The sequence below is a fragment of the Mustela nigripes genome, chromosome 13 (genome assembly GCF_022355385.1).
Source record: "Mustela nigripes isolate SB6536 chromosome 13, MUSNIG.SB6536, whole genome shotgun sequence".
Taxonomy (NCBI): Eukaryota; Metazoa; Chordata; class Mammalia; order Carnivora; family Mustelidae; genus Mustela; species Mustela nigripes.
This window is the reverse complement of record NC_081569.1, coordinates 47,431,187-47,454,080: the sequence shown is the minus strand read 5'-3', so window position 1 is coordinate 47,454,080 and position 22,894 is coordinate 47,431,187. Positions and strand designations below refer to the sequence as shown.

The window sequence follows — 22,894 nt, the reverse complement described above, 5'->3', positions numbered from 1 at the left end:
AGTCACCTAAGAGGCCTCCCTGTGAGCCCGCGGGGTAGCTCAACTGTGGAGCCTGGAACCCCAGTGCACACACCGACCCAACCGCTACCGTCAGGGTGTCCGGAAGGAAGGAAGGGGTGAACCGACTGTGTGCTGGCCCTTTGATTCTCTCAACAGCCCCGTGATGAGGCCGGGTGCAGAAACTGAGGCACAGCACAGTGAAATGATGCGCCAAGGTCACTCAGCAAATGGATCTGAGGGAAGGACTGGACTCCGGCCCAAGAGCACGGAGCCTGGGCCCCTTCTCCCGAGAGCATCCCAAGGCCTTGGCAGTGGGGGCGCCCCCCATTGCTTGGCTGTGCCATCATGGGAGGGGTCCTCTCCGGCCCAGAGGGTGCTGTCCGATGGGTCTTCTGTAATCAGCCCCATCTTAGCCCCAGGTAAGAGACAGGAAAGACCCCCGAGGCACCCCCTTTCTGAGTATCACCAACCCCACCCCGTCCATGGAGGGCCCCCCAGGGAGGAACTGCGGCATGTGTCCATTTGCTAGAGAGCACCAGCTTCCCGAAGCAGGACAAGTGGTGGTGGGGCCCTTCTGCATCCCCACTGACTCATAGCAAAAACGCCGCCATCCGAGGCGCAGGGGAAGCTGGAATCTGACCCGGGCAGGCGCCCGGCCTGGTCTCCATGGCAGCCGCGGATTTATTACAGAGCCTCCACCCAGCTTGGCGGACTTTCGACTTGAAGCTGGGAGGAAAGGGACGGAGCAGGCAGTTGTGGGAGCCTCAAGCCCGCAAGTGACAGCCTGAGGCCCAGGATGGTGAGTGGGGGCCTGTGACATTGTGGAGCCTGGCTGCCCTGGGGTTGGGGGTACGGGGGGGGGGGGGGGGGGCTTTCACGGGCTCCTCTCCCTGACTGTTTTCCTCTCTCTGCTACAGGCCAAGTTCCTTTCCCAGGACCAAATTAATGGTAGGTTGGCGTTGCTCTTTGATTAGCAACTTGCAGCAAAATGTGGGTCTCATTAGGCAATTTGCTCTGCTCGTTTTTTCTGTGGGTGGGAAGGAGGGCAGCTGGTGGGAGAGCCCACCCACAGGCAGGGGGCCGCCTGCTGCAGGGGAGGGGGTAGGGCTCAGAGGTGAAGTGTTGGTGTTACAGTTGTCAGTGGGACTTACTGGTGGGGGAGACAGGAGAGGGCGCCCGCTAGAGGCTTCTCCAGGACCAGATAGCTGGATTTGGGAGGAGGGATGGGAGATGGGGAGTGCCCCGTTAACTGGCTGTGGCTGAGAGACCTGGTCTGCACTCTCAGGCAGGTACTTCTACTCTCTGGGTCTCAGTCTCCCCATCTGTGAAATGGGCGTGGGCTGAGGTGGCCTCTGTGGTCCCCTGTCCCCTGACATCAAGCAGCATTTGGAGCACTTACTACCCGAGCCCCCAGTCCACCCGCCGCCCAGCCAGCCTCAGTGTAGCACAGCATGGAGTTGTGTTTCCAGAAGGCCAGGAGGGGAGAGTTGGGTTACACAGAACCCAGGGGCCTGCCAGAGCCCAGCAAGGGTCCTACAGGTGTTGGAGGTATGCCTAGCGCTTCTTGGGCAGGAATGCCAGAGTTCTGGGCCCCCAGAGCTTGGTCTAGAGTGGGTGGGTATTAGGGGGTGCAGGGTCTGGGTGGGCACCTTGTCTTAGATGGCTCAACATTCCTCATCCCAAGAGAAGGCCAGAGTAGGGACTGTGAAAACATAAGGCCCAGGGCAAGGGCCTCTCTTTCCCAAGTCTAAGGGCAGACTGAGTGGTGACTCAAGGCTGGAGTCCGGCTGTCGGCCTCAGGAACGCCCCTCCACCAACCCACACCTAGTTTTGAGGCTCACTGCCCTCCCCCCGCAGGATTTGTGAAACTCCCAGAAGGCAAGAAGGGACGCTTCCCTTTGTATCCCTTTGTATCCGACAGTAAGAAAGCAGCCACTAACGTTTCTCGAATGAGAGATTGCGCAGAGGTAGCTCACCGGAGTGGTAAGGGCGGGAGTCTTGGAGGCAGCAGACTGGGGGTTCCATCATCTCTGAGCCTCAGTTTCTCCTCTGTGAAGTAGGGAGAATGACACTGTGAGCAAGAGGCAGAGAAGATGTCAGTCGGGCACATGGTGTCACCCAGACTTGCTCTAGCTAGCATGAGCTGGGTGACGAATATTTTGAGCTGCTTGTTCAAATCAGTCATTATTAAATAAAGTAGCATCAAATAGTGTTTCAGTCCCTGCATCTATGCAGTGAATGTTTTAAAATAACCCTATCATCAGTGCTGAAAATTTGAAAGAGGTTTCAGTTTAATGAATTTGTACAAGGGTGAGAAATAGTGTAATGGTAACTCACCAGATTAAATGACCATACCTTCACTGGGCAAAGAGCTGCATTCATTGGCATGCGGCCTGGCTCGGCAAACCATGGTTGAATGGAAACTGTAGGCTGGCAAGGGACACGAGAGCTGGCAAAACTCACTTGTGACAATCAGCTGCCTGGAACGGAACTTATAAAGAACAGTGCACATTTTATTGTTACTTATAAGTGGCGTGCTACACGTCCTCGATGTCTGTAAACGTCATGATAAACTCGTGTCCATATGCCATCAGAGCTGGTTGTTACACCCGCACCAGCACACAACTGGTGTTCATCTAGGCCCTGGGGAGGCCTTCTCTTGCTCCAGGGTCTTTGCATTCCCAAAGGGAAGACCTGAGGGGGATTTTTAACCCATTTATTCTTTCCTTCACCAAATATGAGTCCTTTCTTTGTGCCAGCCCAGGTCTAGGCTCTAAAATACGGCAGCAAACACGACAGACAAAATCCGTTCATTCGCTCACACAGAGAGGAGGGGGACAACAAAAGCAGTAACATATATGGGAGGTTACAGGGCCTGCCCTTCAGAAGACAAGGCCAGAAAGGGGGAGCAGGGAGGGTGGAAGGGAGCTGCAAGGGGAGCGGCCTGCTGTCCTGCCCTAGCGCGGCGGTCCCCGTTCAGCGGTGGCCTTCTGGGTCTTTCAATGGTCTATTTGTCCATGTGGGAAGATAGAACGTGTTTTACCTAACAGTTAGGAGATGGGACTCCATTTGCCCCTGACCCCGCCGCTTTTAGGGGCATCGTCCCAGTCACTCATCCATGTGGGAGAGGCAGTTGCCTGTCTGTGAAGTCTGGCCAATTCTAGGCCCCAAGGGTGTGATGGGCATCAGGCAGGGACAACAGTCATGGTCTGAGGACTCAGGGGGCAGACTCAGAAGACATGGTGGGTGGTCACGAGAGGTCCCCAGGAAGGGCGCTGGGGGAGTTCTAAGCCCTACATGCAGGGTGGCTCCCTCAGGGTGCCCCCACATTAGTGGTGGCATCACCCCCACTGGCATGGCGCCCTCTTGGAGGGAATCGGGTTTTGCAGGAACCAAAGGTGGGATCTTAGGCCAGGCTCTGGTGCTGCTTCCTCTAGACCACTTCAGTTCCTGTCCCCTGCTCATGTGTTCTGGCCCTCTCCAAGCCCAGGCTCTGGAAAGTTCTGAAAGGGTTAGGCTTTCCCCTTCAGCCTCTCCACAGGCACAAAGTTGGCTAATTGTCCCTAAACCCCACCAGGGAAGCTGCCTTTTATTAGCAGCGCCCCTGAAATCCTCAAGGAGAGGCCTTAATTGGGGAACATGAAAGGGCCTTAGGGCAGAAGCTGGCGACCTTCCTTCAGCCTCCCCCTACTCCTGTCTACCCTCTGGTGGCCTCTGCCTGGGAACCCAGGATCCAGAGTGGCCTGGGTGGAGCTCTGCTTCAGGGGCCAGACTGCCTCCCCCCACCAACCTCCCTCCCCAGGCCCTCAGCTGCCACAGCCTTCAGTGGCCCCTTGGCACTACGGGAACAGTAGAGGCACTGCACTGGGCATCACAGGGGCATGGCAGGATGAAACAAGGGCCCAGGGGAAGTGCTCCGTAGAGTGAGCCTGTCATTGGTTTTGTTATTATCAGCTGAGGAGCGGCTCAGAGGCACAGGGGAGCTGAATGCTGAGAGGCCCCGATGGGGCTCTGCTGTGGGACTCAGGGATTAGAGTCACCAGGGAAGCTCTTGACCAATTCTGCCCGCAGCCCCACCCCAGCCTGTCTGGGAATCTCGGAGGTGGGGCCCAGGCATCCTCCTCAGCTCCTTGCAGTGCCCCGAGGGCAGGGAGCTGGGCTCTGCTGGGTCTAGGGGAGCCTTAGCTCCTGGCAGCCACTGCATCTCCTCCCCAGGAGGAGGGGTCGGGGGAGCAGCCAGCCAGATATAGTCCCACGGAGTCTTTAAGCATAGGACCAGGGCTGTCTGTGTCAGAGGACTGCCTGAGGGTTCAGCAGCCTGGAGGTGGGAGGCTGGAGCGTGGACACAGCAGTGCTCACAGATGTGATAATAACTCACCAGATAGGACAGCCATTCTCCACCAGGCCTTCCCAGAGGGGATTTCTACCCGCGGCATAATTTCCCTGGTTTCCCTTATACGCTGTCTTTGCAAAGGTACTCTAGAGTCTGCAGGCCCTGCTGTAAACTCCAGGTCTCCATGGGCTGGCCTGGAGGGTAGGATTGCTTTCCTTTGGTTTTAGTCAGTTATGGAAGGGGAGAAAAGAGGAAAGAAAAAAAAAAGGGGGGGGGGGGGGAGAGGCAGGAAGGGAGAGAGACGGAGGAGGCAGAAGGGAAGTCAGGAGGGGGAGGGGATAGGGTTGCCAGATAAAATATAGGCCACCCAGTTAAATTTGGATTTCAGATAAACAACAAAAACTTTTTAGTATAAGTATATCCCATGCAAAACATGGGGCATACTTATACTAAAAATGTATTCCTTATTTATCTGAAATTCAGTTTAACTTGGCAGCCCTGTAGTTTTATTTGCTGTGTCTGGAAACTCAAGAGGAGAGTCAGCAAGGGGAAGGGAAAGGAAGGGGAAGGAAAGGGATAGGAAGGGGAGGGGGAGGGGAGGGGAGAGGAGGGGGAGGGGAAGGCAAGGCATGAGTGTGGAGGGCAATTACATGCAGGTGACTCTTCCTTCTGGGCTGTGCACAGAGTACAAGGAATGCTTCTCCCTGTATGACAAGGAGCAGCGGGGGAAGATAAAAGCCACTGACCTCATGGTGGTGATGAGGTGCCTGGGGGCTAGCCCAACACCAAGGGAAGTGCAGCGGCACCTACAGATCCACGGGATCGGTGAGTGGTTTGGGCCAGACATGGCTGCTTGGAGGGGCACACACCAGCTGGGCTGGGGGTTGGGGGCAAGTCCTGTAGCTGGCGTCTTGGCGTAGGGCCCAGCAGGTGGGTATGAAGAGCTCAGACGTTTGAGGTACGGGTGGAAGTCGGAACTCACCAGCAGACGCTGTGGAGACATGTGGCCAGGTGTGCTGTGTATCACTCAGGCTTCCTGGAAGCCCCACGGCAACCAGCGACATGCCTGTTTGTCACAGAAGACCACAGGATCTAGGCATTCCATTATCACAAACTTGCAGTAAAGACTGTGTTAATAGTGATCCCACGTGTTGGGACAATTTCCCTTCACTGAGTCTTTGTCCTATGCTTAGCTCAAACAACTCTGTGAAGTACGCACCATCCTCCTGTTTTACAGGTAAGGACCAAGGTTCAGAGCCATTAGGTAATTTGCCCAAGTTCTTAACTCAGTGGTGGAATCAGGGTTAGGACCCGATTCTTCTTTCAAAGACCGACCCCCTAAACACTGTGGAGAAAAAAGGTAGAAGAAAACTCACCCAAGATGCTACCATAATTGTTCTCTCTGGTGATGGGATTAGGGATGATTTTCATTCCCTTTATTGTTTCTTTCATGTTTGATGATGGGAACACCTAGGACTTTTATAACCAGAAACAAGTTTTATTAAAAAAAAAAAAAACAAAAATGAGAAATACCAGAGAGGTGTCAGAGGCCGGATAGATGTTTGCCCTGGTAGTTGGACACACAGGAAGGAAAACCTGGCCCAGAGGAAGGAGGTGGACTGGAAAGTGCACTTGACCTGGAGCCCAGAGGTGACTTCTGGGTGCCTGGACCACATTTCCTCACCCATCGGCTAGGGTTACTCGGAGGTCCCGTCAGAGCGTATCTGCAGCAGCACTGGGAGGCCATGGGGGGTGGGAGGGCTTCTGAAGATCTGGAGCCGGCTGATGGGGTGCTCAGGGACTGAGATCCCCATTTCCAGCTCTGAATGGGGTGTTGGTTTCCTTTGGCTTCTGTGTCCTCCAAACAGGAAGTTGTGGTCAGGGGAAGTTCTGATTTCCTGCAGTTGTAGCTGGCCAGGGCCTGGGCTGAGGCCTGCAGGCATGCTTGGAGGAGGGGCCTGGGCTGGGGAGACCAGGGCAGAGGCTGCGGTGAGGGAGAAGGCCGAAGAGGGAGTGGGGCTGGGGCTTGAGGCTTCAGGTGGGGTCACCTGTCCGTCCTTGTGGGTGTGCTGCAGTGGCCACTGAGGAAGGATGGATGCAGAGAGTACTTCCCTCCAGCCCAGGGCTGGAGGGGAGCCCCCATATGGGAGCGGAGGAAGTGCGCCCCATCCTGGTCCTGCCACCATCCTGTGAGGTGACTCCATGCTCCGGGGCCTCTGTTGCCTTAGTGGGCAAAATGGGGCAAGGGTCATCCCAGTCACTGAGGGCTCCTGAGAGGATTCATGAGGCAGATCAATGGTGGGGGGGCTCCATAGGAAGGGCTGCATCCTCCTCATGATAACTGTCGCCAGCATGGCACTTTCTGAGTTGGGGGCCCTTGAGCCGGCCATAGACTTGGGCAGGAGGCCATTTAGCTTCTCCAAGAAGAGCCTCTTCCTCCCTGCTCAGTCTGCTGTGTTGGGGGGTTTCCCAGACAGAGATGGAGAGCTGGATTTCTCCACTTTCCTGACCATCATGCACTCGCAAATAAAACAAGAGGATCCAAAGAAAGAAATTCTTTTGGCCATGTTGATGACCGACAAGGAGAAGAAAGGCTACATCATGGCGTCTGAGCTGCGGTCCAAACTCATGAAACTGGGGGAGAAGCTCACCCACAAGGAAGGTAAAGGCCTGAGTCCCTCTTTTGCAACAGTGAGGGGGGGGGGGGGGGGAAGGGCAGCAAAGCCCGGTCAGCAGGACTGTGCAGACACCGCATGTGATGTTTGCCCAGACGGCTGTGACTCCGTGTCATACTCAGTGAACTCGAGCCCAAGGGAAAGAGTAGGGGCCTGAGAGTGACGGGAGAAGGCTGCCAGGGTGAGGGAAGGCCTGGGGAGAGCATGCTAGGATCTACTTGGGCCTTCATTTAGTGCTCACAAGACCCCTGGAGGCACCAGTGCCCTTGTTATAATGACCTACAGGTGACAAGCTGGGGTGTGAATGCAAGTCTGTTCGACACACATACGGACCCTCAGACTCTTTCCCCTCGCCAAAGCTGTCTTCTGAAGTGGTTGCTGATGCTGAGGGTTTCCAAACTGAGATGCTACTTTGCCCCCCTTCTCATGACTCAGCCGGTTTGAAGTGCTCTTCCATAAGGAGCGTCTGCGGCGGTCTTTGCCTCGCATCTTCCAGCAGGCCAGTGGGCTTTCCTGCCTTGGAGCAGGATGAGGGGATGGGGTCTTCTGGGCACGCCCTTTGGCCATTGTAGGGGGTGACCCCCATGCTGGGACGCCAGGTGGCATTCTTCCAGCCTTGCCCCTCCCCCCGTCACAGCAGCCGTCCGGGGGCTGCCACCAGAGGCTGGCATTTCCAGTTAGGCTTCTGGGCCTGCCGGTGGCAGAGACGCGAGTGCTGGGCTGGGACACAGGCAGGTGGAGGGAAAGGCTTTGGGAATGGTGGACCTTTAGCCTTTGATTAAATCACAACAAACCGGTGGCTTGAATTCGATTTGATGCCTGGCTCTCCCAGACCCTCAGAGGTGTTTCTTAACCTCTCTCAGCCTCCACGGTTTCCTGGTTGGGAAACGACAGTACAGTAGACAATCCCTCAGGTCCCTCCAGGAGCTAGCATTCTGTAAAGCAGTTCGCTTAGATTTTATCTGCAGTCACTAAGGCACAGCACAGAGCATTTAAAAATAGCGCTACAGAAGGCACACTGAGCTCTCCCTGCTTTTTCGGGCTGGTGGCGACCGTGAGCTCATCTTTCACTGTGGCTGCGTTCATGGGAACGTGGGACACAAGGGCTCTCCTTTGCGCTCAGGCTCTTAGGACACTGCTCAGCCTCTTATGTTGCAGGTGGAGTGCTGTCGGGGGCGCAGAGAGGGCAGCAGAGGCCTTCATTCTCACGGTTAATGATCTCTGTCTGAAGCCGTGCCCTGGCCCCCCAGACTCACACCCATCTCTTGTTTGTTTAACCAGGGAAGAAACATTCCAAACTGGTAATGTGTTCCAGACAAGCAGGAAGACCCACATCCCTTCCTCTTGCTATGGGAGGGAGGAAAGATGATATGAGAAGTAGGAATCCTTTACCCTGGGTGACTAAAAGAACATCTTCAATTTTATTAAGCATCTTCCGAAGGCTGGAGGAGGCTGCCGGGAGGCCTCCATTCTAAGGCCTGGAACAGGCTGATTTCAGCCCCCTGGGTCTTTGTGGGATCTGAGTGAACCCAGAAGGCGTGGCCAGCGCTCAGCTGAGGAGTACAGCCCCTCTTGGGGACAGGAGGGGCCTGTATGCTTGAGCTGCAGCTGCCACTGGGCCTGTCCACTGGAATGGGTTGACCCCAATGGCTGATGGGTAGAAGCTTCTCCATGAAACAGGATAAATTACAGTCTCCTCAACATTCTAAAAATACTGAGAACTACCATCAGCTTAGGCACTGAGCATAGTAATTACATTTTAGAGGAGGATGGATAGTTAAGCAGAGAATCGCAGGAGATTTTCCAACTGCCCAGAATTATATGTCAGGGACTTCTAGAGCCAGGGAAGCTGACACAGGGCAGTGAAACAGTTTTTGCAAGGGGATGAGGATGGGCCCAAAGAGCCAAAGGCAGGTTGGCACCAAGAGGCCACTGTGGAGAAATGGAGGTTGAAATGGCCTTTCTTGCCAATATCTGGGACAAGCTAGTATTTTGTCCCAAGAATCCAGAACCAGAAGAAACAAGTAAATGAAGTGATTTTTTTTTTGAGCAATGTCAGAGAACAATGACACTTTTGTACACTTTGAGCTTTAGACACAGTTGAATTTATCTTCTCTTCTACTACCGCCCCCCCCAAACACACGTTTTAAAAAAAGAGGTGATGGTGGCAGACACCACTTGTCACCAAGTCCCCACTTGGGGTGGGGCAGGAAGGGAAGGCATGCAGGCTGGGGGCAGGCCAAAGCTAAGGGCAGGGTGGCCCAGGATGGGGCTGTTCTGCCGGGAGACTGAGGGAGTGGGTTATAGAAGGTAACATCCATACCAAATGTTTCTGGAAATACAGGCACAGATATTTTCGTTAAAAAAGAAAAAAAAAAAAAAAAAAAGACAAAGAAGCAAGCAAGCACCAGGTGGCTTCAGTGACGGACTCCCCACTAGCACATCCCCACAATCTACCTGGGCTCCTGCAGAAAGCCTGATTCACTCAAAACTGAATCTGTCTTCAGGGATAGGGGTGAGTCGTCCTGTTCTGTTCACTCGTTAATTTCCTGGTCTTCAGGAACAGTCCACTGGACACCAGGAAAGACCTTTGGGGAGCTTCAACCCCCAATAACTAATTTGATGTGCTATAATGTAACACTATAGCCAAACTGAAAAATTAATGTGATTTATTGCAGTGGATGATCTTTTCAAGGAAGCAAATATCGAACCAAATGGCAAAGTGAAGTACGATGAATTTATCCACAAGATCACCATTCCTGTGTGGGACTACTGAATAAAGAGAATTGCAAGAGAGCCTCCCCCAGGCCTGAAAACTCAGACTGTGAAGTTTTTAAAAAGAAAAGGCTCTTTTACCCTGGGGGCCGGGGGGGCACGACTGGTAAATGCTGCAGCAAGATGAGATGAGTTGACCGCAGCGGTGGCAGGGCGGAAACTCAGCAATGACATGAAATGGTTTCAGCCTAGCATTAGTAGTCTTTAATAAAAGATTTGTATTGATTTTTAACAAGTGCCATTAGTCCAGCATTTTACGGCATTGAGAGAGCCTTTGGTTTGCAGTTGGGCCTGGGTTCCAGTTCTGACTCTGCCATGTCCCAGCTGTGTGACTCTGGGTAAGTCATTTCACCCCTTAAAGCCTCAGTCGGATCCCTAAACTCAAGGTGGACTCCGACTTCTTACCTCATGGAGCCTACTGAGGGTGTCTGTTTTTGGTGCTGGAACCATCTTCCACATTTCCAAAGTAAAGCCAGTGCTGAGCAGAAAACTAGCATCAAGCAAAGAGCTAAAACAAACGAACGAACAAGTATGGTTAACATTTCTGGCAGCACCATGGGGCCACTTTACACATTCTTATTCCCAGCGTGACTCACAGTGACATGGTTCAGGATATTCATTCATAAACACAGAGTACAGAGTGAACACGGTCACATTACAAGAGGCATCAGCTAGACGGCAGGGAGGGCAATGGGACTTTGCAACCTACACTACAGGCCACCAGATGTGACCTGCTGCCTTTATCAGAGCCTTGCAGAGCTGGAGGAGCTCCCGTCTGTTTTGAGCTCTCCTGTTATCAGAGAGGGTCACAGCACTAGGATGGTGGGCCAGATTGATCAGAGATATAAATAAAGGGATGGAACAGGCCATGGCCAGGATACAGCAAGAGCCCCACTGGGACCTCTTCCAGCCCGAGCAGGGTTTTCAGTGAGGTTTGCAACCAGGAGGGGCCAGGCCAGCACTGCTTGTGTGCTCATACATTTGTGGATCCTGTTGGTACTGTCAGCACAGCCCTAAAAAGGCCTGGAGTCCCACACCAGCACGTTAAGCAGGCAGAGGCCAGAGCTCTAAGTACAGAGATCTTCATCCTTATATGTCTCAAAATTGGGCTCTCAAGGCTGTGGCTTTGTTTACTGGTGCCTTAGTGGCTCAAGAAAAAGAAAATGAAATGAAGAGGGAGGAGTGTCTTTTGGGAGGCTACACAAAACACAAATCTAAGGGCTAAGCACCAGGGAAACTGCAGGGGACAGATCGGGGGCAGATCAGATAATCTGCCAATTATCTCACGATGCTGTAGCTTTCAGACCTAACCAGGGTCCTCAGAAAGGAGAGCCTTTCATTTTCCCAGCAGTGTAACTGCCAGAGGGCGTGAGCAGGAATTCCTAGGAGCTACAGAAAGGTCCTGTAGGAGGCAGGCAGCAAGTGGCTCAGACATTAAGCAGGTGAGGTCATGACCATCTGGCTGGGGGAGCCCAGGCAGGCTCACAAAGTGCAAGGGCACATCCAGGTTTTGCGCTGTCTGAGGCTTACACTCTTGTATGGCCTTTTTTCAAGAATACATGAATAGAAGTACTTAAGCGTTAGGGCTACTCCCAGGACTCTTCCAGAGGCCAAAGTGGGGGTGGGGCACACACTGGTGCTTAAACTTCCATTAAGTCAAAGGCTCCTCGTACACCCCATCGAGAAACGCTGCATTTCACTTTCAGGGAAGGCTTAAGGGGCCTGCCCCCACATCTCTTTCTGACTCATCATGGATGTTAAGAAGCAAGTCCTGCACAGCTGAGCTGAACACCACGGACAAGACAGGGATACCCAGGAGTTGGAGGGACAGGAAAAGGAAGTTCTGGGCCAGAATAAACAAGGGTACTTGCCCTCAAGGCTTTTTAAAAATGTCTCTGTCACTGAATGGTCCCAGGACGGTTTTAAAGCAAGTTTTATCAATCATCTGAGTTGCCAAATAGGAATCCAAAGCACAATTTGCCCAAAGCAAATTGGTAAGTGGTGGCTAGGATTCTAAGATCCTGCAACACGTCCCGATGTAAACCTCTACCCCAGGAAAGGCTTTTTACACTACAGTAAGCCCAGGTTTCTTGTTCATTCCTGAAATTCCAGTTGGTTTACTTAGCACCTAGAGTTGTTTACAAAAAAGGCCACACTGCTCTTAGCACTCACACTGCAGATTACCAAACAGATTTAAAACTAAACAGATGCTATGGTTCAGTACAAAGCTTGCCATATTTCAGTAAGAAAGGGGAACGATGGCTGTATATGCATTACTTACCTCAAAGCATGTTGTGAGAGAATTAGTTAATTGCCATGCTTTGAAATCTCTGGATGAAAGGTGCTTTGGAAGCACAAAGCGTTATCATTTTTCTCACAGGGATTGTCCCTTGAATACCCACAGTATATTTTACAAAAGACAAATTAACTGAAGGCTTTTCTTTTATTACATCTAAAGAGCTCTACATAAACAGGTAACATTCAATAGGTAAACAATTTTTTTTCCAATGCATGTAATAAATATTTTCACTTGGTACTTTTTATACAAACTGACATTGGTCTACTATACATTTTTAAAAGCCATTTTACTGGTTTGGCATGCGGTATGGAAATTTCTAAGAGAGAAAGTTTTAAGGCAATGAATCACAGATTTAAGTTCATGGAATTTATGGTAACTTTTATATCTGTTTATATACATTTCCCCTTTGTTAATTAAACAATTAACAGCAGCACACTCTGGGACCACCAGCTATTCTCCCTCCCTCTTTCTGAAATCTAAGCTTTGTGTTTTTTTTTTTTTTTTAATTAAAAAACAATTCAACATGTATTGATAAAACAAAATCCTTACTAAAATAATTTTAAATGTGCTTTAAAGTCCTGAAGATCTTGAAGCGTCTTATGTATTTAACTTGGAATTGTTTAAAAATGTTCTTTCCACAATTAGCCCATTTAAAATCGGGATATATTTTCATTCAGTTTCAGACATTTGTCTCTTCGGAAAATCTGCCAGGAAATCACATTTATCAGAAGATTAAGTGCAATCTTTCTTAAGTCAGTAATGATACAGAAAGGTGGTAACATCTCAATTAACAGAAGAAAAATTTTAATGCTCAAAATAAATTAGTCAACCAAGTGTGGTATGGTTAAGGTTCAGATTGTTTTAAAAAGATGTGTCCAATAATGCCCACAAAATAATTAAAAGCCACTTCAACCCTGCTAAGTCAAACAGCTATTTTATCAAAGATGTGTGCATGTATACACACACACACACACACACACCCACACAGAGAGTACTGTACAGAAACACAATCGTATGCACACCTATTATGAATGACCAAGGCAAGGGGATGGTGGCAACTTGCCAAAAGACTCTAAGAGTCGCTATTTGTCCGCAGACAGCATGTCAGTGTTGGTGTTGGGTGGGGGAGTGAGGGCAGGCTAAGGAAAAAATAGACCAAATGACCATGCACTCCTTTTAACTTAGAAGAGTACAGTGCAGTGCGTGACTCTACCAGTAACTAGTACAGATCATGACAGTCTGATTGACCAGTATCGACCACGAGACCAACAGACTGATAGCTACCACTCATCCAACGCTTGGGAAAGTCAACAACTTTCCAAAGAAACAAACTCCTTAGAGTGGAATGAACTAACATCAAAAGACAATCAAATAGTTCGTTTCTCTTGTGGAGACATGACCAAAGCCACCAGACATTTCTTTCTCCCTATTACCTGTTCTTCCCTTAGGTTGGTATAATGCAGGGCACTGAGGGAAACTCACTATCCCCAAAACTGGGCTGAAGAAAGGAGAGGGATGGGTTTTCAACTGGATCATTCAGAGTTTGGAATTCAGCATCATACACAAAGTTATTGATCAGAATTTTGAGACCACTAACAACGACAGAAAAACAAACAAAAAAAGAGAATACAGAAAACTATTCATTTTAGGTAGCTGAATTAACAGAAATGTTTCCTATTACAGTGTGAAATAAGAAGCAACACCCCACAACTTGAGTGATTTCTAACCCAATCTGAATTTAGACACAAATTATGGTACCATTAAGTATTGCCTAAGTTAATATAGTGATGCGAGTTCTTAAAGAGTTTACTCACCATAATAGCATATTCATTAAAAAACTTAACTAATTCCTGTTTTCACTGACAATGAATCTTTTGTTTTTTATTGCAGATTGTTTAGTGACTATAACTCAGCCATGTATGTGTGGAATACACATGCGTAGGGGAAGACTATATAACTCACGTGTCACTCACACTTGTCTATAAATACATATATACACACACACATATACATATCAACACCAACTTGTTTTTCAAAATTCAAGTCAACAATTTAGTGGCAGAGAGATGCTGTAAAAACAGGTATTATTTTTAGATGCCACACAGTCATGTGAACCGTTAATTTTATCATACAACTGAAGATACAGCCATCTTGAATTCTACCTGGAAAAAGTAGGTCACTTTGTTACCACTGCAAGGTTGAAACACTTTTATACACAAAGGTGGTCCTTCAACAACTCTGAGAACCTGAACAGCTGTGATACAAAGATCCAGCCTGGGAAACTGGTAATTGTTACGCCCCTTCCTTCTTTGTATCTTTTCTGTTAAACCAGCTAAACCTCTCCATCAGCTAGAAGATACTTTCCACACCCTCAGGTGCTCCCTGAAGAACATCACACCTTCTCTAATGAGGATTTTGGGACACAGGTAGAACCACCTTCCTTCCCTCCAACCCACACTCATCTCCTGAAAGACAGTTCTCACTCTATTTACATGTTCCATTATTAATAAATAGATCAGATTGATCCATGAATTCTAAAGAATGAAAGAAAGTAACAAAGAACTGACTTCCTATGTCATGCTTTTCTTTAAAAGGTGAGAAAAAACAAAACAAACAAGATAGCTAGGCTAAGAAAAGAAGTACACTCAGATCCAGAGAGTAAAAATGACCAAGGATCAAGCCTATTTCGCATTTCAACTGTTTATCAGATAGTGGATTTCTAGACTGACATGCGTGGTACACTGTATTTTCCAAAGAGAATTTACTTTTAGGATAACTGACTGTCTTTCTTTTTCGAGGTGATGTAACCTTACCTCTGTCAGCTGCACAAGACACCCAACACAACTTTCTAAGCTATTTTTACTTCCTACTTTGGCATGAAGATCTTACATGAAAACTTGTTACCCTGTGGCCAAAAGGCAGGTGTTCACAGACTTGGTTTAAATACATAATACTGGCAATCCAAATTTAGAAGAACTAGACTAAAGTGTATTATTCACAGGTCTGCCAAGCCTACTCCTTATCCAGAAAGCTTTACTCCAAATCTCTAAAACATATTCTCAGGGGGTATCTAGCAAATAAGAGAGAATATGTGATGGAGAACATGCACTTGGGATATCAATAAAGATGCTCATATGTGAGTTCAAGACCTTCAAAGCACTTTGAAAGAAGCAGGCAACTGATTTATCAACTGAATGCAAACTTGGGAGAAGGAACAGTAACAACAGAAAAATATACACAGACACACACACTGAACACACCCCCACGAGCTAGGTCCTGAAAAAAACACAGGGAATGCAGTGGGACAGATGAGATTTATAACTTAAGGCTGGATAAAATATGCGCACACACAAACAGAATCCAAGTCTGTTCTTTTTAGAAAATGGAAATGAAAACTATCCCCCCGGCTCCCTCCCCACAACGAAGAAAAGCCCACAATTTGAAACTTCATACATGCAATTCCTTTTCTGTTATTGCAAATAAAATAATGCCATTGAAGTAAAATAAAACCAAAACCATAGGACAAATGATGGAAAAAAATGTTTAGAATCCAGGAAAAAAATGAACTGAAGGTGGTTTGTGGGTACTGTTTTTTTTTCTTTTTTTCTTTTCTTTTCTTTCCTTTTTTTTTTTTTTTTTTTTTTTTTTTTTTTGTTGTTTTTTACAAGTGTTTTATCAGACAGGCAGTCTTAGATTTATATACAAAAGTAAAACTGAAAATATAGTTTTGTTCTCTGTACATTTCTTTTAATTTTTTCCCTAAAAAAAGGAAAAAAACACGCTTGTGTACTTTTCTAAACAGAATAAGGTAAAACATAGCACAAAGTTCTCTTCTTTCTGCCAAGTTCATTTAATCTGGGGTGGGGGCGGGAGCAGCAGGGGCAAGGGAATCAGTCCAATGAAATAATGTCTGGTATGATGCCGAAGATGGATGCTGTGTCCGTGCTGCTCCTGTTTGCAACGGTGTGGCTATGGCTCTCCCGCAGGCTGTTGGAGGACACGAGGCTGCTGTTACTGCCACTACTGCTTCCATTGGTGGTTGGCAGAGAAGTACTGCCTCCTGCACTTAACTGATCGAGAAACATCTGCGAGGAGGTATACGGGAAAAACCGAGACGAGTGTAAGAGGTCTTGATCATCTGACACTGCTGCGGCGGCGGCAGCCAGGAGGGACGTGTTATAATGCTGGGGGGTGGGGAACAGAAGACACAAAACCCATCAGTTCTAATTCATAAACCTTCTTCTCGGCAGAACAGTCCTAAATTTAAAAAGATCTTTTAAAAAATGTATTTGACAGAGAGAGTGAGAATACAAACAGGGGGAGTGGCAGGCAGAGGGCGAGGGAGAAGCAGGCTCCCCACGTGGGGTTTGATCCCAGGACCCTGAGAGATCATGACCTGAGCTGAAGACAGACACTTAACCAACTGAGTCACCCATGCATCCCCAGAGTCCTAAATTTAATATATACAGCATATCTGCTATGTCTGAAATACCTAATAAAACATTTCGCAGAATGAGATGTCCTTAAGTAATAATCACATCCTTGAACTTGAGAGACATTTCTGTATTTTAAACTGGGGCAGGGGTAATACCAAAATAAAACTGCTAGTTTTTTTGTTTGTTTGTTTGTTTTAATTTGTAATACAAACAGTTCTCAAAATTCTATTTCCAAAGAGGCATATGCTCAGAAGCAGCAGGAAAGAAGACAGTTGACCCTCTTTCTCTTATGGAGATATTTGGCCAAGAATTTACCAGCTGATTTATTGCCCTGTTTCTTTATTAAAAAAATTATTGGGGAACCAACAAATAGATACTGTTCCTACTATATACTCCGACACAGTAGAAACAAGGGTATTTTTATTTAAATTCATAAAACCTTAACAATAATAATTAGGGCTACTCTGAACTTGCCAAGAAATTTATCTTCTCTCTCAGCTACATATTATACTTATAAATATTCCAATGTGCGATTAAAACAACAGCATTTTTCTCATATAACATACCTGATTGTCTCCTGATAAGAAAGGAAAGAAATCTAATCCTGTGAGAAAAAAAATTATTTTAGTTTTGAAAAACAAAAGAAAATACCCTCCCTAATGCCCCTAATACTCCAGAAATAAACAAAAATCTTAAAATGCTAATTCGAAAGTCATTTAGAAGTTAAATAAGAAGAGTGGAGCTGCATGTTGTACATCTCTCTCATCTCTAGATTACCGAGGCTGAAGTCCAAGTTCTAGTCATGACGTGCCCGCCTTGTAACTCCATTTTTGCAATCTGGGCCACAGCTGCCCTGCTGGATCCAACACTGATCCCTTACACTGATGGAGCACTTTTCACCAAACGTTCTCATCGACTCCTCTTAAGTAACATTTCAAACTACTCGAATTTACTCCTCGCAAGCACCTACGAGGTAGGACATTATTTCTGGCTTCATTTTGTAGGTGAGACAAGTTTTACACAGAAAAATTTCAGCAACCTGGAGCCCAGATTTTCTTTTTCTTTCTCAAATTTGCCTACTCACCACTATCTTACCAGATTCTAACTCAGAGACCCTCTGGCAGCAGAAGGGAGGAAAACAGATTTGCGGGGTGGGGCTGGGGGTGCCTCGCTGCTGGAGTGGTGCATCACAGAAGGGCCAGATCTGATTCCTGGCTGCCCCTTCTTTAATTCCTACTCTTGTCCATGTCACTCAATGCAAAATGTAATGAAGAACAAGAAAATCCATGTGAATAAAATGCTTTATTATGAGATCTCAACTTGGGGGAAAGGACAACGAGCAGATGTAGTGAAAAATATGACACCACCACAAATGCTATGGGGATCCATCCACTATCTACACTGGAACAGATAACATGAGGACCTGCAAAACGGATAACACTGTGGTTCCTGACAGTGAGATCTGGCAGTAACCTACGTAAAAAACAGGGCTGCCCTTAGCCACATGATGTGGGTATCTACATTTATTAAGATGAAATAAAATGAAACACTCGGTTCTTCAATCACACTAGCCTATGTTTCAAATGCCCAATAACCATATGGGGCTAATGGTCACTATCAATTATAACATCTCCCTCCCCGAGGAAAGTGTTATTGGACAGAGCTCAAACAGGGTACTCCTAACAATCACTAAGAACCTACTGAACTAACTCAGCTTCTGGGAATCTTTGCACCGAATTCGTCTGTAGGGGGAGGGGCGGAGGACAACTCCCAGTTGACATTTTTTGTATTGAATTTTCCACAATGGGTACGTACAGCTTTTTTAAATAAAAATCTTCCTAGATATACAAATTATTAAATTACAAAGATATAAGAGAACTAATAATTTTGTGATAATGTAAATGATTATTATCAACTCAGAATACATTGTGCAATGAGTACACTGACATTTCAAACTACTTTTAAAAGGAAGAATCAGGTTCACTGGAACAAAAGTTAAAACTGTCAATGTCTCAATTCAGCACTATTTTAAAGATAACACAACAGAGTTACCCACATGCCTGTTGCATTATAACTGGATCCAGGGAGGGAACAATGAATAATTTTCATAAATATCAAAATTCAAAGCAATATACAGAGAGTCACCCCAAAACAACCTGCAGACTATTCTGCAGCTCACAAAACCTAAAGATCATCACACAATTTTCACTACTGACAGTAAAGCACTAGCTACTGATAAAGGTACAAACAAGAAACTAGACCTCTATTTATTTAAGATCACAGTATGCACTTCCCCCAGTTCCCTAAGCCCAAGCCCATTTTATCAATCTTTCCATCCTTCTTTAGACTCATCCGGAGGAAGACTATGCAGATGAAAGGCATTCATAATGCTATGTGACAACAGAGAAGAACTGGTGACTCACCTTGTAGGTCATAAGGCATGGGTGTCATGTGGAAAGGATGCCTGTAGTCTTGGATGAGGGATGTATTAATGTAGCTTGTGTCTACAGCAGGGAGGCTTGGGGTGCGGGACACTGGAGATGCTTGATGTGGAAGACTTAATATGCTAGAAGAAGGAAAGGTTTGCATAATTTTCATGAGTTAGTTGAACTTTTAGGTTTAACAAAGGGACTGCATCTCACAAAACGAGTCATATCTTTTGTACTGGAAATAAAAAGACAACCAAAGCAATATATAATTTAGACTATCATAATGACTAGGAAGTAATCTGCATACACAGTAGCCGTTTGCAGGGGCTACAGGGGGAAATGGATGGGTGCAATGGTATGTCCCATATTCATAATCACATGCTGCTTCATCTACACTTTCGGAATGCATGGCTGAGCCCCTCCACTGAGAGATTAGTGGAAGATATCTATGGCAGCTGAGATTCTGAAACCTTTTATTTATTTTTTTTTTTAAAGATTTTTTTTTTTTTAATTTATTTGACAGGGAGAGAGACATAAGCAGGGAGAGTTGGGAGAGGGAGAAGCAGGCTTCTCCCTGAGCAGAGAGCCTGACGCCGGGCTCGATCCCAGGACCCTGGGATAATGACCTGAGCTGAAGGCAGAGGCTTCACGACTGCACTACGCAGGTGCTCCGATTCTGAAACGTTTTAAAAATAAGCACTGAGTGCTGTCTGGTAAAAAGTATAGGTATGTCCTCGCAAAAAAAACACATATAGACAAGCCTGGGGGACGGTAGCAATCTGAGCAGTGGACTTAACAGCTGGCCCCCAGACATATAAGCTTTATGGAACAGAGATAAGGAACTATTTATCCTGGTATCCCTAATGCCCCACACACTCATTAGCACACTGTTTGCATACAAGGCCGGTTGAATGAACGGAAGGAGGCAGACAAGAAGAGATACTGCAAAATGAACAGGTGGTGGAGAGGTTTAAAAGGGAGAACAGAACTGTGTGTGTAGGGGGTGGGGAATGACAAAAAAAGGGATTCTGCAAGAACAGCATGAAGTGCTTCTGTAGCTGAGAAGTTAAATTATCTTTTTTTTTTTTTAAAGATTTATTATTTTTCCAGAGAGAAAGAGAGTGTGTGTGAGCCAGTGAGCATGGGGGAGGGGCACAGGGCGAGAGAATCCCAAGCAGATTCCACGCTGAGTGTGGAGCCAGACAGGGGCTTGATCTCATGATCACAACATCATGACCTGTGTCAAAACCAAGAGTAAGATGCTTAACTGACTGAGCTACCCAGGCGTCCCTGAATCATCTTCATCTTCTTCTTCTTCTTCTTCTTCTTCTTTTTTTTTTTTTTTTTTTTACAAAAAAATTAAGTAAAAAGAGAGAAAGAAATGAAAAAGAAAAGGAAGACTTGAAATGATTTTGTAAAGAAAAAGAATTCTAACAGCTCTGAGTGTGAACATAAGGTTTATGTCCTATCCCAATCACAGAAGAGGCTAATAGGCATGTATGTTTTAGAAAATAAAGAGAAAAGAAAGGCTGCTTTTTTGCTTGCAAAAACTTCATAAAAAATACTTGGGTGTGTGACGCAATTTCAGTGGTGCAGTGCAAGATCAGAATATGTCAAAAGAGGCCAAGGCTGGATGTCTAGGAACAGAGTTCTAATTATGACCATCTACCATTTTTTCATGAATGGAATATGAAGCATAAAATAGACTCTCATCTACCTCATAAAAATGTTTTGTCTAATGGAAACTTAATTAAACCTCTTACATCTATAAAAAGTACCACTTTCCATTAGCCGTCTCCTCTGACAATGCCTAAGGGATTACAAGAGAGAAGAAAGCAGATGAAATGCCAGCCTTTGAAAACATCTTGGTATACCAAACAGCAAAAAAAAACCCACTTCTGGATGAATACTAAACACCTGGTGGCTAAAGACAACAAAATGTTTTACATTTACTAATGTTTGCTTCTAATTCCTGGCTAGCAATTTTCTTTTCAATTTTGTGGTAATATTCTGAAAATGCATTTCCACCTTTACACTGCACAATAACAAATACAATATTCTCGGGGTTTAGGTTTTTATTTATCAGCTAGTCATTACTGTAAAATGGCCACTAGTGTTGAATATGGCTGTAACGTTCTAAACATGCCATAAACTTGCAGGTAGGTGTGTGTGTGTGTGTATGTGTGTAGGGGTGTGTGTGTGTGTAGGGTGTGTGTGTAGGGGTGTGTGTGTGTGTGTGTTTAAGATTTTATTTATTTATCTGACAGAGAGAGACACAGTGAGAGGGAATATAAGCAGGGGGAGTGGGAAAGAGACAAGCAGGCTGCCCGAGGAGCAGAGAGCCTGATGCAGGGCTCGATCCCAGGAACCTGGGATCATGACCTCAGCCAGAGGCAGAGGCTTAACGACCGAGCCACTCAGGCGCCCCAAGGCTGCTTGTTTTTATCTGAAAACAGAGAAAGGTCTGACATTTGTAAATATTGTATCTGGGTTTACTTGTTCACTGGGAAGCTCAGGAAGTAGTTAATGCATCTAATATAATTTTCTAAACGTAATAAAACTATTTTTGGAAAAACAGCAAAGCAAATACCTGAAGAATTGAAACACTAAACACTAAAAAAAGTTTCTCTTAAGGAAAAATGTATAGTCAAGAGAGCAAAACTACCACACAGGTCACATATATGTATGAGTACTAAAATACTCTAAGGAGTAGAACTAACTTACACACAAAGGCACATTTAATCTACAAGGTATTTATACACCCAGATTTATGAACTATCTTTTCATGTCGCCAAATTATGGTATTTATTCTTTTTAAGATTTTATTTATTTATTTGACAGAAAGAGTAGGCAGAGAGGCAGGCAGAGAGAGAGAGAGGGAAGCAGGCTCCCTGCTGAGCAGAGAGCCCGCTGCGGGACTGGATCCCAGGACCCTGAGATCATGAAATGAGCTGAAGGCAGCGGCTTAACCCACTGAGCCACCCAGGCGCCCCAAATTATGGTATTTAAAGAAATAATATGTATTTGGTCACAGTATGCTTTGATATACAAAATATCAAAGACTCTTGGAATCAAGAGTCTATCGATATCTAACTATACCAGCTTCTGGCCATTTGACTCTTCTTTTTTTCTCAATCAGATTTATAAAATAAATCAGGGAGTAACAAGGTCAAGCTTGTTGGGTAGCAGCCATCAGGGTATGCTTTCATCAGAGGTAACTCTTCATGAAGTAAGACTTAAAGCAGAATTAGTGAATTCGTTTTTTTTTCCTTTATAATAGCGATACTGCTATTAATGTCTTTACTGCTGTCTGATGTGTGTGTGAAGCTCCTCTAGAGTGAAAATACCAACCCGTTTAACAGGTTTGATCGTATTATGAAGATTCCTGAAACAGTCAAACTTTTTAATGAGTGAGATACATTTATCACTATTATGTTCTTGCTGTTTCAACTTTACCTTTCAAGTAATTACAAATATTCTCATATAGAAGATCTTTTTTCATATCATATAGAAGATCTTTTATCAGTCTCAAACCTGAAAATTATTTCACTCCAAACATGGAAATGCCTGCTCTTGGTTTGGTGTTAACTTTTCCTCTTGAACCTTGCAACCTTACATCAGGCCCTCTCCCACTTAACATTCCTTCTTCAGGCATACCGTTTGTTGGAAGGAGATTTTTTTTTTAATAGCTCGTTTTCAGTTCCAACAGGCTACATCATTCTCCTGACACATAACTAAAAAAGGGCACACATCTTTCTAGATTCACCTTTAGTGTGCCACAACTGTGCCTCAGCAAAGCATGAAGACTTTTTGTTGAGAATCCCTAATGTGTCTCATGCGGCTGAGTCTATTTAAGAGTACAGCTAGAGCTAGCTATGTGTTTTACTATCCTCCACAAAATGTTAAACCTTTAAGGTTAGGACTGTACTTATTATTATTATTATTAT

General features: G+C 46.1%; 2 protein-coding genes across 2 annotated transcripts in view; one reads left to right on the top strand and one right to left on the bottom strand.

Moving 5' to 3' along the window:
• Positions 1-688: 688 nt before the first annotated feature.
• CALML4 (calmodulin like 4) lies at positions 689-10,020 on the top strand. Its single transcript, XM_059372354.1, has 5 exons — positions 689-799; positions 918-948; positions 5,018-5,158; positions 6,807-6,995; positions 9,687-10,020. Exons 1-5 carry the CDS (start codon positions 797-799, stop codon positions 9,782-9,784), a joined length of 462 nt encoding a protein of 153 aa, XP_059228337.1. The 5' UTR covers positions 689-796; the 3' UTR covers positions 9,785-10,020.
• Positions 10,021-12,207: 2,187 nt separating this feature from the next.
• The window catches only part of PIAS1 (protein inhibitor of activated STAT 1), a 124,262-nt gene continuing 113,575 nt past the window's right edge, over positions 12,208-22,894 (bottom strand). Inside the window, exons 12-14 of the mRNA XM_059372352.1 lie at positions 18,942-19,084; positions 17,085-17,122; positions 12,208-16,266 (exon numbers count right to left, since the gene is read on the bottom strand). Of these exons, the coding sequence (XP_059228335.1) occupies positions 15,973-16,266; positions 17,085-17,122; positions 18,942-19,084 (475 nt within the window). The 3' untranslated portion in view covers positions 12,208-15,972. The remainder of the gene's footprint in view (positions 16,267-17,084; positions 17,123-18,941; positions 19,085-22,894) is intronic.